This window comes from Oryx dammah, unplaced genomic scaffold, assembly GCF_014754425.2.
Source record: "Oryx dammah isolate SB20612 unplaced genomic scaffold, SCBI_Odam_1.1 HiC_scaffold_20, whole genome shotgun sequence".
In the NCBI taxonomy this organism is placed as follows: domain Eukaryota; kingdom Metazoa; phylum Chordata; class Mammalia; order Artiodactyla; family Bovidae; genus Oryx; species Oryx dammah.
The window spans coordinates 9542014-9559106 of record NW_024070204.1 but is presented as its reverse complement, the minus strand read 5'-3'; the positions used below and the strand labels follow the sequence as shown (position 1 = coordinate 9559106).

The following is a 17093-nucleotide window of genomic DNA, read 5'->3' as shown; positions in this document are numbered from 1 at the left end:
ACCATAGCCTTGACTAGATGGACCTTAGTCGGCAAAGTAATATCCCTGCTTTTGAATATACTATCTAGGTTGGTCATAACTTTTCTTCCAAGGAGTAAGCGTCTTTTAATTTCATGGCTGCAATCACCATCTGCAGTGATTTTGGAGCCCCCAAAAATAAAGTCTGACACTGTTTCCACTCTTTCCCCATCTATTTCCCATGAAGTGATGGGACCGGATGCCATGATCTTTGTTATCTGAATGTTGAGCTTTAAGCCAACTTTTTCACTCTCCTCTTTCACTTTCATCAAGAGGCTTTTTAGCTCCTCTTCACTTTCTGCCATAAGGGTGGTGTCATCTGCATATCTGAGGTGATTGATATTTCTCCCGGCAATCATGATTCCAGCTTGTGTTTCTTCCAGTCCAGCGTTTCTCATGATGTACTCTGCATAGAAGTTAAATAAGCAGGGTGACAATATACAGCCTTGATGTACTCTTTTTCCTATTTGGAACCAGTCTGTTGTTCCATGTCCAGTTCTAACTGTTGCTTCCTGACCTGCATACAGATTTCTCAAGAGGCAGGTCAGGTGTTCTGGTAGTCCCATCTCTTTCAGAATTTCCCACAGTTTATTGTGATCCACACAGTCAAAGGCTTTGGCATAGTCAATAAAGCAGAAATAGATGTTTTTCTGGAATTCTCTTGCTTTTTCCATGATCCGGCGGATGTTGGCAATTTGATCTCTGGTTCCTCTGCCTTTTCTAAAACCAGCTTGAACATCAGGGAGTTCACGGTTCATGTATTGCTGAAGCCTAGCTTGGAGAATTTTGAGCATTACTTTACCAGCATGTGAGATGAGTGCAATTGTGCGGTAGTTTGAGCATTCTTTGGCATTGCCTTTCTTTGGGATTGGAATGAAAACTGACCTTTTCCAGTCTTGTGGCCACTGCTGAGTTTTCCAAATTTGCTGGCATATTGAGTGCAGCATTTTCACAGCAGCATCTTTCAGGATTTGAAACAGCTCTCCTGGAATTCCATCACCTCCACTAGCTTTGTTCGTAGTGATGCTTTCTAAGGCCCACTTGACTTCACTTTCCAAGATGTCTGGCTCTAGATTAGTGATCACACCATCATGATTATCTGGGTCGTGAAGATCTTTTTTGTACAGTGCTTCCATGTATTCTTGCCACCTCATCTTAATATCTTCTGCTTCTGTTAGGTCCAGACCATTTCTGTCCTTTATTGAGCCCATCTTTGCATGAAATGTTCCCTTGGTATCTCTAATTTTCTTGAAGAGATCTCTAGTCTTTCCCATTCTGTTGTTTTCCTCTATTTCTTTGCATTGATCGCTGAAGAAGGCTTTCTTATCTCTTCTTGCTGTTCTTTGGAACTCTGCATTCAGATGCTTATATCTTTCCTTTTCTCCTTTGCTTTTTGCCTCTCTTCTTTTCACAGCTATTTGTAAGGCCTCCCCAGACAGCCATTTTGCTTTTTTGCATTTCTTTTCCATGGGGATGGTCTTGATCCCTGTCTCCTGTCCAATGTCACGAACCTCATTCCATAGTTTATCAGGCACTCTATCTGTCAGATCTAGGCCCTTAAATCTATTTCTCACTTCCACTGTATAATCATAAGGGATTTGATTAAGGTCATACCTGAATGGTCTAGCGGTTTTCCCTACTTTCTTCAATTTGAGTCTGAATTTGGCAGTAAGGAGTTCATGATCTGAGCCACAGTCAGCTCCTGGTCTTGTTTTTGTTACTGTATAGAGCTTGTCCATCTTTGGCTGCAAAGAATATAATCAGTCTGATTTTGGTGTTGACCATCTGGTGATGTCCATGTGTAGTCTTCTCTTGTGTTGTTGGAAGAGGGTGTTTGCTATGACCAGTGCATTTTCTTGGCAAAACTCTATTAGTCTTTGCCCTGCTTCATTCCGCATTCCAAGGTCAGTTTTGCCTGTTACTCCAGGTGTTTCTTGACTTCCTACTTTTGCATTCCAATCCCCTATAATGAAAAGGACATCTTTTGGGGATGTTAGTGCTAAAAGGTCTTGTAGGTCTTCATAAAACCGTTCAACTTCAGCTTCTTCAGCGTTACTGGTTGAGGCATAGACTTGGATAACTGTGATATTGAATGGTTTGCCTTGGAGACGAACAGAGATCATTCTGTCATTTTTGAGACTGCATCCAAGTACTGCATTTCGGACTCTTGTTGACCATGATGGCTACTCCATTTCTTCTGAGGGATTCTTGCCTACAGTAGTAGATATAATGGTCATCTGAGTTAAATTCACCCATTCCAGTCCATTTTAGTTCGCTGAATCCTATAGTCAATAATATTGTAATAACTTTTTATAGTGCCAGATGGTAAATAGAATTACCATAGTGGTTATTTTGCAATGCATACAGCTATCAGACCACCAGGAACTAACAGAGTGTTGTAGGTCAATTATAATTCAATTGTTTAAAAAAGAATAAAGAGTACCTGTATCTATATCCCTGAAAAGATCTAGAATTCTCTGTCAAAAGAATTCAATATATGTAGAGCATGATACTAGCATAAATGTGAAATCATTTAGCAACTGTCCCTTTTAGGTAAAGAAAATATGTATTTTGCTTAAATATAGCTCATCTCATGAAGAAAAAATTTTGAAATTTACAAGAGTACTATATTTTTTCTTTTAAAAGTACACAATATTAACTAAGAGGTTTTCAAACACAGCCAAAGTTGAATTCCAAGTCAGCAATAACAAGTAAGAGTGACTGTTCCAGTTTTCAGTAAGTAAATGGATGAAGAAACCTTAAATATAGTTGTTCTACATTGCACACTTCAAGACCCAGGAAAATAGCAGACGTTTAATTGATCACATAATAAGTTCCCATCATTTCATTACAAAATACAGGTCCTTGCTTCCCAGGTGGCACTAGTGGTAAAGAACCTGCCTCCCAGTGAAGGTAGACATAAGAGGCGTGGGTTCAATCACTGGGTCAGGAAGATCCCCTGGAAGAGGGCACGGCAACCCACTCCAGTATTCTTGCCTGGAGAAGGCTGACAGGCTATAGTCCATAGGGTCACAAAGAGTTGGACACGACTGAATTGACTTAGCATGCACACATCCATTTACTCTGGCTCTCAAGTCCAACCTCAACTTGATGCCATCTCACCATCTGCTCACTTTCCATTTTAAAGACTATTTTATGTTAAAAGTAGTTTTGATCTCAATTCACATGTTCTGTTTGGGGAATCTGTGGGCCACTGCACCGTGGCTCAGCTTCAGGAGTGGACTTCACTTTGGCATCCTCATGTGTGATTACGACCTGCCCAACTCCAGGAGTCCCCGCATAAACCAAGGGTCAGCCAGCTATGATCCAAATCCCACCATCCACCCTTTCTTGTAAATAACACTTGACTGGAACACAGCCACTTCCACTCGTTTATGTATTATTTATGAGTCCTCCTGCAATGGCAGAGCTGAGTGGCCGCAACCGAGACCATATGGCCCACACATCAAAGGATATTTGATAGCTGACCCTTTATAGCAAAAGTGCGCCAGCCGTTGAGATCAGGCACAATGCCATGTCAGCCACTCAGGTCGTGAGGCTGGTTGTGGTTCAGCCCATTGGAGCAAAGAGTCCGCAGGTAGTTAGCAGGGCCCACACCACACATCCAAGTGATTTCCAAGAATCGGATCAAATTGAATCAACACAGATGTCTCGACCTAGAGTCTGATCTGAGATGCAGGTTGGCACCGAACCATTATTTAGTGATAGATTGTTAAGGATTTCAAAGCCACGATTCAAAAAAAAAGGTAAGAACCGCTAGTCCAAAGGTTTACGTGACCTTAGTTTCTCCCTCTGGTCTGGAGGACAGAACGTGAATTGTATGAAGGGCTTTGTTTATAGATTCTTTTATCCGTGCTTATTCCTCCACACAAACGCGAGCGAGCCCGTGTGCCAGTGAGTGCACAGGGCATCTCCATGCCAATCGCCTGTGCTTGGCTTCCTTAGCAAATGGAAAGCAGTTCCCTGTACCCCTCAGGCAGTAGAGCAAATGCTATACAAGCTCTTACGCTGCAGCTGAGAAAATGAGTATTTTTTTTTCCTCCTTACTCCTTGCTTGCGCTCAATGATGTCCAACTCTTTGCGACCCTTTCTACTGCCTGTCAGGCTCCTCTGTCCATGAGATTTCCCAAGCAAGAATACTGGAGTGGGTTATCATTTCCTCCCCCAGGGGATCTTCCTAACCCAAGGATCGAACCCAAGTCTCTTGTGTCTCCTTTTTGTGTGCATTGTATGTGGATTCTTTACCCACTGAGCCATCTGCACAGGTTAGACAACACAGCTATTAAAACCCCTTAATCTTGCCTTTCCTGGTCAGGATTCTTTCTGTTCCATTTCCTTGTCCAGCGCTGAACCTGCCTTCTGACTCAGTGCACTGCTCTTAGGTTTGCATTGTGAAAATTCTTTGCCAAATTACAATACCTTCCTCCCCCGACCCTGACCCTGCCCCCTGCCATGGGTGTCGGGGGGAGAATGAGGTTGGACACTGGCGACCTGCATCCTTTGCTCTTTCCAGACTGGAGAAAGAAAAGGGTCAGAAGAGCCACGAGGCTTTTATTCTCTTTATTCTTGCTGTTTCCTGCCAAGTCATTTAAAGCCCAGCTGTCCCACTCACCACTTGTGTGTCCTGTCTTTTCTTTATCAGACACTCTCCGAAGGTGGTCAAGGCGGCATCTCAGGTCCTCAACAGCATGTGGCAGTACCGAGATCTGAGGAGTCTCTACAAAAAGGTAAGATTTGCTTTACCTTCTTGGCTCGTGAGCTGCACACAGACCCTGAGCCTGAAGACAATATTTGGTCATAACGAGATGTGTCACAGATACAAAGGAACCTTGTCTGAGAGTTTGAGCAATTGAAACGCAAGTGAAACAAGAAAATCAGTGAAGAAGGAAAAAAAAAGGGGGGTCACTAAGTGTCCCCTGAATATATCCTAAGATCCATGAACTTTCTGGATTGGACAGACCTATAACCATAGAGTCTTACCTTCAAGAAAAATAAGTTTGTGTCTGAGCATCTATATTGTATAAGAGACTAAAAAGCAATGAACTGAGGGATTTTGCACACACTCTCACACAGAAGCGTCAACAAGGGCCAATAAATAACTGAAGTCACTGTGGAGAGGAGACAGGAAAAAAAAAAGGGAAAAGGCAGTTCAGGAGACCGAGAAGTCTTGCAACCTAGGAATACTGAGTAGATACCTGAGTTCCTCATCCAAGACACTGACCAGTTCACACGCAAGTTGAAGGGCTGATAATCCTAATGACAGTTGTAGATCATAGGAAGAGGCTGGGTGTTTGCTCAGAAGACTCCCCGGAGGCAGACAGAAATTTATATCATACATTTCAAAGGGGACTTCCTCCCCAAAATAGTTTAGAAACATAACTTTAAGCAAAAAGGTCACATCTAGAAATTTTGATTATATGATTCTTTCCCACATTTTCGTAAACAAAGGATGCACAACTTTTCTTTTTTGGTTAGGAGCAAAGAGTTCTTTTAACACTGTCCCCCAGAAGTTACTGTTTTGTTGTTACCAGACAGCATATGTGAGCTGTTTCAATGATCAGAGCTGTCAGGATAGATTTGAGTTAACAAATGGAGCAGAGAACATCACTGAGAGATAGGCACGGAGAACAGCGTAGAGACTGGTCTCCATAGGGATTCAGAAAGCGTGAACAGGGCCTCATCATCAACTTCCCAGGGCACCTCCTTGCCTCCCCCGGCAACCTGCATGGAGGAGGGGGAAGCCAAGACTCACTGCCACGTTGGTCCCCAGCATCCCAGTCTTGGAATGGGAGGTGGGGCCACAGCAAGAGGTCAAGATGGATAAGAGAGGGTGAGATCCATCTTGCCAGAGGGAAAATTGGTCTTTTTCTAAGCCTGTGGGAGAAAGTGAAATATTTAATGACTGACTACACTAAGTTAGAGTATATTTCTAGATTTCTCCAAGGTCTTCCTATTTCCTGTAAGCTCCTTGCTTTGTACTTCAGTTTAAAGTTTAGCCCATATATTTCAGAAATCTCTTTCAAGATTTTTCTGTTCCTTAAGAGGAAGTATTTTTAGGCTAAAATATTACAGAAGTGTTCTGGATTAATTATATCTTTTCCTAGATATCTTGCTATTTGTCTAAAGTGTTTTGAGTTCCATTCTGCCTGTTTTGTTTGAAATGCACATCCCTTGGTTCCTTCTGAGACTCTTTCAGAAGCCAAATGAATTTCCTCCAGGGACAGGATCCTTCAGCTAAACAGGCAGCCAGACACGAAGAACACACTATAAATTAGAAAAGAGCTGGACGTTCTGAATCAGTGGCTTGGAAAGTTCAATGAAATATTACTGCCTCAAATAAACTCCACTTTCCCTGAATTCCAACCTTTTCTTTGCTGGAATATACCTTCTCATACTTCTGTGCATTGAAGGGAAACGGCTCTTAGAGACTCCACAAGTTATTTGTTGAATCATAATATGAGTTCTCCATTTTAGTTTTTTCTGTGTTGGTAGTAGGGTTCAGAAAGTGTAATTGTCTTTTGCTTGCCATGAGGGAAAAAAAAAGAGTATGTTGTCAGAAATTTAATGGAGCTAAAACTTAAGAGCTAAAGAGGGTTTAAAATGTGTCTTAATGTGAGGAGATTCAAGAAAGATGGGCTGGAGAAGCTGAAGGTGATGTTTTCAGTTGATCCATGATTTTAAAATATTGAGAAAGAGCTGTTGTTCGTAATGATTTCCAAATTGTGCAGTTGCAAAATGAAATGAGGACTTTGTGCTCAGTATAAGTGCTACAATGGCAAAGCTCAAAATTCACAAAAGCTTTTCTTTTTGAAAGGTCCTGTGGTGAGAAAATCCAAATTCATTTGTCCTTATGAATTGTTTTTAATCAGTGAGGCAAGAGATTTCTATTTTGTTCTTCACTGACAGTTGAGAGATCATTTTCTAAATGCCTGATCCATATCTATCATTACTCATGTTTCTAATCTGTTTATTAAATATCTATTATAGGCTTAGGAAAGGAAGAGTTCCAAAGAAAACGTGGCATGTAGAGCAGCTATTGTGGATGCAAGTGAAATACGGAACAGTGATTGGCAGCTGCGTTAGGCTCATATTCATGTATTATGGATTTACTGGATAAATTAAGAGCAAGAAAATTACAGAGAAAAATCTTGAAGAATCTATATTAGGAGATAAGAGGAAAAGAGCATTATGGACAAGAGGAAAAAACACACGTAGATGTAAATTGAAATAACAATGGCATATCTATGGAACGGAATTAAAGATCCACCTGTCATTGGCTTATTTCCTCCTTAAGACCCAAGCACAGAGGCCAGAACCACATTTCCTTAGCTCAACTACTTTATTTCACTTAGAGATCCATTTAATAAATCAGATTATTCTTTTGGCTGGGTGTGTTGACCACAATATGTTGGAGTCCAGACACATTGTGAGCCAAAACGGATTTGCATCATCCAAACCTTCAACTTCAGTGAGGCCTGGACTTCTGATTTTTCTCCCCTAAAGGAAAAGAAACAGGAGAATGTCATCACACAAAGGCTAAATAATGCATCACCTTAAAAAAAAAATCCTTAAGATTAGATAACCACAAAGAGAAGTTTCAAATATCTTTATCATCTGTATTTTTGCAGAGGATGTTTTCTAAATGGAAAGAAGGTGAGCCTTGGAGCAGTCTTGATAGAGGGCTGAAAGAAAAGCAGACGATCAAAAGTTCTTGACTTTTTGAACACTGGTACTTAAAAAAAAAATTTGAGGTCATGACTGACAGCGTGATTATGTTTGATGATGGTAGGGTTTGTTGGGACAACTGGTTTTGAAGGAAAGGAGATAAATTTGGGGGTGGGGGTAGATGGGAACATAGAATTATAAAATTGCAGAAAGCATTTCTTATAAACCCTTACATAATACCTTAATCATATGCACATCTCAAAAAAATATATAGTTATATTGTTTGGGATACAGCCTAAGTTACTCTTACCAGGGAGACTCAAAAATTCAGAAATGCAAGCTAAACAAGTATCCCCTTCTGTTTCATGGGCCTGTACCTGGTTAGGCAGATGGTCCAGAGTCAGCGGTGACCCTGGGACCTATCTTGTTATAGTGCCTTATACTAGGGTAATATTGTTGCCTGTGTGTACCAAGCTCCCTAACTGAGCTCTTCCCCTCTCATTGCAGGCCGTAGGAAAAGTGAAGGCAAGTGATAGTCTCTGAAGCATGTGATGCAAAAGGAACCAACCTTCTGCTCCCTTGCCACCACCAAGAACTCAATCATGTGGCCACAGCCACACAGCCGGCTGTGAGGGAGAGTAGGAAAAGTGAGCCACCAGGAACCCTGCTAAAGCTTGGTGGCAGGAGGAGGGAGTTATTTTACTAAAAGAAGGAAGCTGTCATATCAGCTTCAGGAGTCATTTCCTTTTGTTCAAATGTCAGGTTAGCCAAAAAGTTTATTCTGATTTTTCTGTAACATCATGTAGAAAAACCCAAACAAACTTTCTGGCTAACCAAGTATCTTGACTATCCATTGCAAATCACTAAGGGGGCATATTATTCCATTTTTGGGTGGCTATGATTTTTCAAAACTCTTATATGAAGTAAAAATCTCTGTATGTGTATTATCTGTCTTCCAATGCTATACTGAAAAATCTACTTTCTCTTCTCTAGGATAGCCTTCCTATTTTTGAAGCCAGTCATCATGTCTCTACAAGGTCATTCCTTTTCAGTTGTAGGGATCAGTTCAGTCACTCAGTCGTGTCTGACTCTTTGCAACCCCATGAATCACAGCACGCCAGACCTCCCTGTCCATCACCAACTCCCAGAGTTCACTCAAACTCATGTCCATCAAGTCGATGATGCCATCCAGCCATCTTATCCTCTGTCATCCCCTTCTCCTCCTGCCCCCAATACCTCCGAGCATCACGGTCTTTTCCAATGAGTCAACTCTTCGCATGAGGTGGCCAAAGTGTTGGAGTTTCAGCTTCAGCATCAGTCCTTCCAATGAACACCCAGGACTGATCTCCTTTAGGATGGACTGGTTGGATCTGCCTGCAGTCCAAGGGACTCTCAAGAGTCCTCTCCAATACCACAGTTCAAAAGCATCCGTTCTTCTGTGCTCAGCTTTCTTCACAGTCCAGCTCTCACATCCATACATGATCACTGGAAAAACCATAGCCTTGACTAGATGGAGCTTTGTTGGCAAAGTAATGTCTCTGCTTTTGAATATGCTATCTAGGTTGCTCATAACTTTTCTTCCAAGGAGTAAGCATCTTTTAATATCATGGCTGCAATCACCATCTGCAGTGATTTTGGAGCCCCCAAAAATAAAGTCTGACACTGTTTCCACTGTTTCCCCATCTATTTCCCATGAAGTGATGGGACCGGATGCCATGATCTTACTTTTCTGAATGTTGAGATGTAAGCCAACTTTTTCACTCTCCTCTTTCACTCTCATCAGGAGGTTTTTTAGTTCCTCTTCACTTTCTGCCATAAGAGTGATGCCATCTGCATATCTGAGGTTATTGATATTTCTCCTGGCAATCTTGATTCCAGCTTCTGCTCCTTCCAGCCCAGCGTTTCTCATGATGTACTCTGCATAGAAGTTAAATAAGCAGGGTGACAATATACAGCCTTGACGTACTCCTTTTCCTATTTGGAACCAGTCTGTTGTTCCATGTCCAGTTCTAACTGTTGCTTCCTGACCTGCATATAGTTTTCTCAAGAGGCAGGTCAGGTGGTCTGGTATTCCCGTCTCTTTCAGAATTTTCCACAGTTTATTGTGATTTATTGTGATTTTCCACAGTTTATTGCTGTAGAGATAGCAACATTTATTATTACTACAGCTGTCAAAAAAAAAAAAGCAAAACCTAAAAATCGAAAGTTACATTTTCATCACTGTGCAAAACTTAGAACTTAAAGCCAGGACACCGCATTGGGGCAGCCGCTGTTGTCAAGTAGAGAGAGACAGTTCTTCCAGCGTTCAGCTTATAATGCTTCGGTTCATTATTTTGCTCTAAGTATTGCAAAGAGCTCCAGAAAGAACAGCATCTACTCAGCCACTCTATGAGCAAAGTCTTTTGTTCATAAATGCAGGGATCAGATCAAAGACAGATCAGATAACAGAATCAAACTCTGCTGATGGTCACCAAGGTTAGAAACCAGACTCATTCTCCCCCACGAATAGTCATGGCCTTGTGTTTCTATAGTTGTGGTCCTGTGGGGTCCCCCACCCTCCTACCCCTCCCCAACACCCCTTGAACCTCCCATGCCTCCCCTCCCCACTCCCCCTCCAACCCTCCCATCCTTACCCCTTGGGATCTTGAACAGTGAGCTTGTGTCTCAAAGAATGCCAAACCACCTGTGCTTGAAAACTTGAAACCGAACAAGGTAGTGTTTCTGTGGATAGAGATATTGTATTCACTGTTGCTGTCTGGATGAGAGAAACAAAGCATAAAACTAATCTTTAAATGTCCTTCCTTTTATTGTCGGGAAGACAGACTCTCGCGCTGCAGGTACCATTCAGCCAGTGAATAATGAGCTCTGATGGCAGTGAAGTCGTGCCCTTCACGGCCTGAATCACTCAGGACTCTCTTTTCCTACTGCCGTGGGATTCATTACATTGGTCCCGCCACTGTTGCACTCACAAAACGAGAAATCAATAAGTAATTATGGATAGGGAAGGGATGCCTGCAGCTTTCCTCAAATGACCAAACCGCAGCGGGTGAGCGGGTGGACACAGCGCTCGCGGTGTCTTTCGCTACTTTCAGGAAACTGGCCTCTGTACCTCAGTGAGTCAGTGGTCCTGACCCCTGTGAACTGAAGTCCCGGTTCACATTTCACATCCCTCATCACTCTCACTTGCTGGACATTTAAAAATCAATACCGGATTGCAGCGAGAACTAGAAAGATATTTTGAAATATTGTCCAGGAAAACACACAAGATGATCAAAATTCAAAATTTTGATCTCAAAGCTTTGCAGCAAGAAGAGCAAGAAATACTTTTTTACTTGCTGTAGCATGTTGCCATCTTGAGAATAAATAGATGTTTTTCCTTGGCGAGTACTTAAGATGGTGATGGAAAAGCAGTAAATCCTCTATAGAAATAAATGACTGAATGTACAGCTGTCATTCTATCAAGAAAATTGCCCAACAGGAATTTATTCATCTTTCTACTGTACTGGAAAATTCTTCACCAAGAAATGACTGGAAGCACATGAAAACTTTTGATCATAGTCTTCTTTCTTGCATTTTTAAATTAATTAATTTTTTAATTAATTTTTTTATTGAAGGATAATTGCTTTATAGAATTTTGTTGTTTTCTGTCAAACCTCAACATGAATCAGCCGTAGGTGTACATATATCCCCTCCCTTTTGAACCTCCCTCCCATCTCTCTCCCCACCCCACCCCTCTAGGTTGATATCGAGGCCCTGGTTGAGTTTCCTGAGCCATACAGCAAATTCCCGTTGACTATCTATTTTACATATGGTAATGTAATTTTCCATAATTAGAGGAAAACTGCTTTACAATGTTGTGTTAGTTTCTGCCCTATGACAACGTGAATCAGCCATAATTATGGTCAGGCTCTTAAATAATCTGAATGCTGTGTCCTCCAGATTCACAATTGTAGCTCGAGTTCTTTTCTAAATCACTGCATATCAAGCTCGGGTAGGAAACAAAGAGACTGAGGTTAAATTCAGTGATGATGCTGTCTCCTCCATAAATCTGGGCGTTTGCATGTTGATTTTTGTATCGACAAATAAGGCCCTCCTTCATGAGGTCCGCTGACCTCTCAGAGACCATTCTCAGACACTCATCATATGATATCTGTCCAAAAACAAAGGCACAAATGGGAACAGAAGCAAAAATCAATTGTGCAGAAGTGGAAATCGATGCACATGGCAGTTGCTAAACAAGAAGTGACCAAGTTAGAGCTGCTGTGGGGCTGGACCTCCCAGCTGGGGAAATTCTACCCGAGCAGCATCTAAGCTCAATGTTTCCTTTCTGCCTCTGCTCTCCCAGGTGGCTTTACCATAGCATTTTAAATCAGAACTTCCAAAAGTACCCCAGAGACAAAAGCAGGGGAAAAGGATTGAATTGGGAACCAGAAAACTCACTAAACTTTTCATTTTTTGGAACTGCAGTTGATTTTCAATGTTGCATTAGTTTCAGGTGCACAACAAAGTGGTTCAGTTATACGCATATATACTGTTCTTTAGGCTCTAAGTCGTGTCCAGCTCTTTTGCGACCCCCATGGACTGTAGCAGCACCATGGACAGGCTCCTCTGTCCATAGGTTTCTCCAGGCAAGAAAACTAGAGTGGCTTGCCATGGCCTCCTCCAGGGGATCTTCCCAACGCAAAGATTGACCCATTCTCCTACAGCTCCTTCATTGCAGGGAGAGTCTTTACGTCTGAGCCTCCAGGGAAGCCCTGTATTCGTGGGTTTCCCTGGGGGCTCAGATGGTCAAGGATCCACCTGCAATATGGGAGACCTGGGTTTGATCCCTGGATCAGGAAGATCCCCTGGAGAAAGGAAAATGGCTACCCACTCCAGTATTTTGAGGACTTCCCTGGTGGCTCAGATGGTTAAAAAAAAAAAAAATCTGCCTGCAGTGCAGAATTCCACGGACAGAGGAGCCCGGCGAGCTATAGTTTGTGGGACTGCAAAGAGCTGGACATGACTGAGCGACTATCACTTTCACCTTCTCATTTAGATTCTTTTCCATTATAGGTTATTATAAGACACTGAATATCATTCCCTATGCTATACAATAGGACCTTATTTTGTTATTTATCTATTTTTCTGTTTAACAGTGTGTATCCATTCATTTCAAACTTCTAATTTATTCCCCCATTTCTCCTTTGGTAGCCATAAATTTGTTTTCTATATCTGTGAGTCTATTTCTGTTTTATAGATAAGTTCATTTGTATCATTTTTTAAGATTCCATCTGTAAGTGATATCATATTTGTCTTTCTCTGTCTGACTTCACTTAGTATGAGGTTCTCTGGGTCCATCCATATTGCTGCAAATGGCATTATTTCCTTCTTTTAGGGCTGGTCTGTATTCCCTGTGGGTTTCTCAGGTGGCTCAGCGGTAAAGAATCCACCGACCAATGCAGGAGTTGCCGGTTTGATCTCTGGGTCAGGACGATCCCCTGGAGAAGTAAATGGCAACCCAATTCAGTATTTTTGCCTGGGAAATCCCATGGACAGAGGAACCTGACAGGCTACAGTCTCTGGGGTCACAAAGAGTCAGAAACAACTTAGTGTCTAAACAACAAATATTCCTTGTATATATGTACCACATCTTCTTTTATCTGTTCATCTGTTCATGGACACTTAGGTTTCTTCCATTTCTTGGCTACTGTGAATAGTGACACTATGAACTTTAGGGTACATGCCCCTTTGAATTAGAAAAAAAGCTACGTTTAATGTAAATGTACCACCATTCTTGTTACTTTGGGCAATACACTCAAGCTCACCCTTCCTTCTTCTAGTAGCTGGGATGTGCTACGGCTAAGAGTGCTTTCATTTGCTTGGGGAGAAAGGACGTGATCAGTTTCTTGTCTCTTCCTAGCTCACCTGCTTCCCCTCTCATAAGCTATTCCTTCTTGTGTCCCGCACCCCCACCCTCCTCCCAGGCTCTGCCAGGAAAGGGGCATCAGCAGAGAGGAGAGAGACCCTGGCCACACCGTTGTGCCCTGGCCTTGGCACACCCAGCCTACAGCAGATGCCTACGTGCTGGCTCCTCCTCTCATGGGGACAGTGGTGTGGTTTGCTCATGTGTGCATGCTTAGTCGCTTCAGTCGTGTCCAACTTTTGCAACCCTATGGACCGTAGCCTGCCAGGCTCCTCTGCCTGTGGGATTCTCCAGGCAGGCATACTGGAGTGTGTTGCTGTGCCCTCCTCCAGGGGGTCTTCCCAAGCCAGGAATCGAGTCTGAATCTCTCATGTCTCCTGCACTGGCAGGCGGGCTCGGCATCTAATACCAGTCTCCAGCTGAGGACCACTGGCCTGGACCTGACCTCTTCCAGCTAACTGCTCTAGGCTCTCCGTGCACCTAAGGCTTCCACTACCCTGCACTGAGACCAGAGCAGATACCCATTTTCCACCCTGTAGCTTAGTGTGGGAATTCCTGTTTAAGAAGAATATACTTTATGAATATAAAATTTCCTACCAGCCTTGGAGGGGGCTCATGCAGTGGACGATCCTGAAACCTAAGCTTCTTGAGCTCCATGGTTGGTCCACCTCTGGCACTGAGTCTGTGCTTCACCCTGATCGTGGTAACTCCTACAAGCCCCAAAATCCAGAGAGCCCATGGCCAGGCAAAATAAAGAGCTCACTTCCCAGGCTTCAGGAGATGGGAGGTAGGCTGGGGAATGCCCAGCCCGTCAACTGCCTTCAAGGAAGCCCTCGCCACCAACATTCTCCACCCACTAGTGAATTCTCAGCCTAAACCCATGTAATCTGGAGGTGGGGCATGTGTTAATACTGCAGAACCTTATTTTATCCCCCACGCTCACAAGGATGGATGGATGATCTAATTTTTTACTTTGAGAATATATGTGGAACAATGGGGCATCTGTTGTTCCCTGCCTTGGGACCTTAGCCAAAACACAGGCAATGGAAGAAAAGTATATTAACATCCTGTCACAGTGTCTTGTTGCAGGCATTTAATCATCTAAAGTTGTCCTCAGGTCTAATCAGTGTGTCTCACACCCCAAATGAACATGGCTTACAGCAGTTAGAAATTAATCACCCTCTGTTACTTTCCTATTGCTGCATTAACAGATTACAACAAACTCAGTGGCTTAAACACAAATTCATGATCTGAACAGTTCTTGAGGGCAGAAGTGCAAAGTAGGTTTCACTGGGCTGAAATCAAATGGTTGGCTCTGCAGTGAGTAAAAGTGGAGCTCTGAGGAACTCCCGCAGGAGCGGGAGGAACTCCAGGAACTCCTGTCCCCTGGGGTTGGGGACAAAAAAGAAGAGGAGCCAAGAAGAGGGATTTGACTCCTTTCTTCTGTCATCCCTGCCCAGTTAGCACAGTGTCCTATGCCTGCCTCACCTGCTTCTCCCTGTCCTCTCTTTAAGTCTGGAGCTGAGATTTTCAGCATTGTTATGTTGTCGTCAGTCAGTTGATATGTCATGTCTGACTCTTTGCAGCCCCATGGACTACAGCATGCCAGGCTTCCCTGTCCTTCACCATCTCCCGGAGCTTGCTCACACTCACGTTCATTGAATTAGTGATGCCACCCAGCCATCTCATCCTCTGTCACTCCCTTCTCCTCCTCCCCTCAATCTTTCCCATCATCAGGGTCTTTTCTAATGAGTCAGCTCTTCACATCAGGTGGCCAAAGGATTGGAGCTTCAGCTTCAGCATCAGTCCTTCCAATGAATATTCAGGGTTGTTTTCCTTCAGGATTGACTGGTTGGATCTCCTTAGGATCCAAGGGTCAGCATGGTAGCCATTAGTGAGGGGTTGGCTATTGAACATTTGAAATACGATTAGTCCTCTTTGAGATATTCTCTGGGCTCAGTGGTAAAGAATTGCCTGCCAATGCAGGAGACTCGAGTTTAATCCCTGGGTCAAGAAGATCCCCTGGAGGAGGCCATGGCAGTCCACTCCAGTATTCTTGCCTGGGAAGTCCTGTGGACATAGGCGCCCGAGAGGCTGCAGTCCATGGAGTCACAAAAGAGTCGGACACGACTTGGCAACTAAACCACCCAACAACAACAATAAGCATAAAACACAAACCAGATCGCAAAGACTTGGCTTACTTTTTTTTAATCTACTTTTTTTTAATCATGTTTATTGTGTTAAAAGATATTTTAGATATATAGGATTAAATAAATATAATATTAAAGTTAAAAAAAAAAACTGTTGGTCCTGGATGCACCCCTTCCTGAAGCTGTCTAGAGAATCCATTTCCTTGCCTTTTCCAGCTGGTAGAGACCACCACGCCCTTTGGCCTTTTGCCCCCTTCCTCCATCGTCTAAGCAGGCAGCATGGCTTCTCTGATTTTCTGTCTCTGCTTCCATGGTTACATCACCTTCTCTGAATGCCTGCCTCCTGTATCTCTCTTTGAAGACCCCTGTGGCTGCATTGGACCCACTTGGATAATTCAGTGTAATCTCCCTTTTTCAAGAGCTTTAACTTCACCACACCTGCAGAGTCCCTTTGCTATATAATGTAGCCTGTCACAGGTTCTAGGTAAGTAGGATGTGGGTATCTTTGGTGGAGGGAGCATATTATTTAGCCAATCACACCCTGTCACATTAGAGTCTAATTGTCCAGATCTGGTATCACACCTCTCAGACCAAGGTTTTGGCTCCTTCAAACTCTGTGATCACCATCTTTGGAGGGTTGCCCTCACCTGCATTCTCCTCCTTGACCTCAACCACATTCCAGTGGAAAAGGGTGGGGAAAGGCATCCTTTTTTTCATTTTTTAAAGTGAGGGTGGGGGATGCCTTTGTAAATACTGTCAGAGCTTAGGCCAAATCTCCCAGCAAGGGAGGCTGAGTCCAAGTGGAAAACGGTTTCTATTACAAAGTGGGAAAATGAGAGAAAAGTCTACCAAGATGTTTATGCCCAAGAATGTCATGCACGTGCTGATGGCAACAGTCCTCTTGATCGCTGTACCCAGTTCTTAATAAAAACCTCGTTTTGAGAGATCCCACCATGCTTCCGCTTGGTACCAGTTAATTCCTGGTAGTTAACCACGACATACTTTCTTCAACCAAATTATATCAGTTTCTTTCTAGCTTGTCAAATCTTCTTCGTGATATCAGTTCTTTAGAATTAGTTCAATGGTGATAAATTGAATTCCTAAGATGGATTTACTCAATATTTGCTTTGAAAAGATGATGTGTGTGTGTAAAGTCACTTCATCATGCCTGATTCTTCGCAACCTTATGAACTGGAACCCAACAGGCTCTTCTATCCATGGGATTCTCCAATCAGGGATGCTGGAGTGGGTTGCCATGCCCTCTTCCAGGGGATCTTCCTGAACCAGGGATTAAACACAAGTCTCTTGCGCCTTCTGCATTGATAGGTGGGTTC

General features: G+C 43.0%; 1 protein-coding gene across 2 annotated transcripts in view; it reads left to right on the top strand.

The window, feature by feature from the left end:
• The window catches only part of CTNND2 (catenin delta 2), a 1103557-nt gene that overhangs the window by 1054504 nt on the left and 31960 nt on the right, over positions 1-17093 (top strand). For both annotated transcript variants that reach the window (XM_040262515.1, XM_040262516.1), the window contains one exon: positions 4682-4766. In XM_040262515.1, the coding sequence (XP_040118449.1) occupies positions 4682-4766 (85 nt within the window). The remainder of the gene's footprint in view (positions 1-4681; positions 4767-17093) is intronic.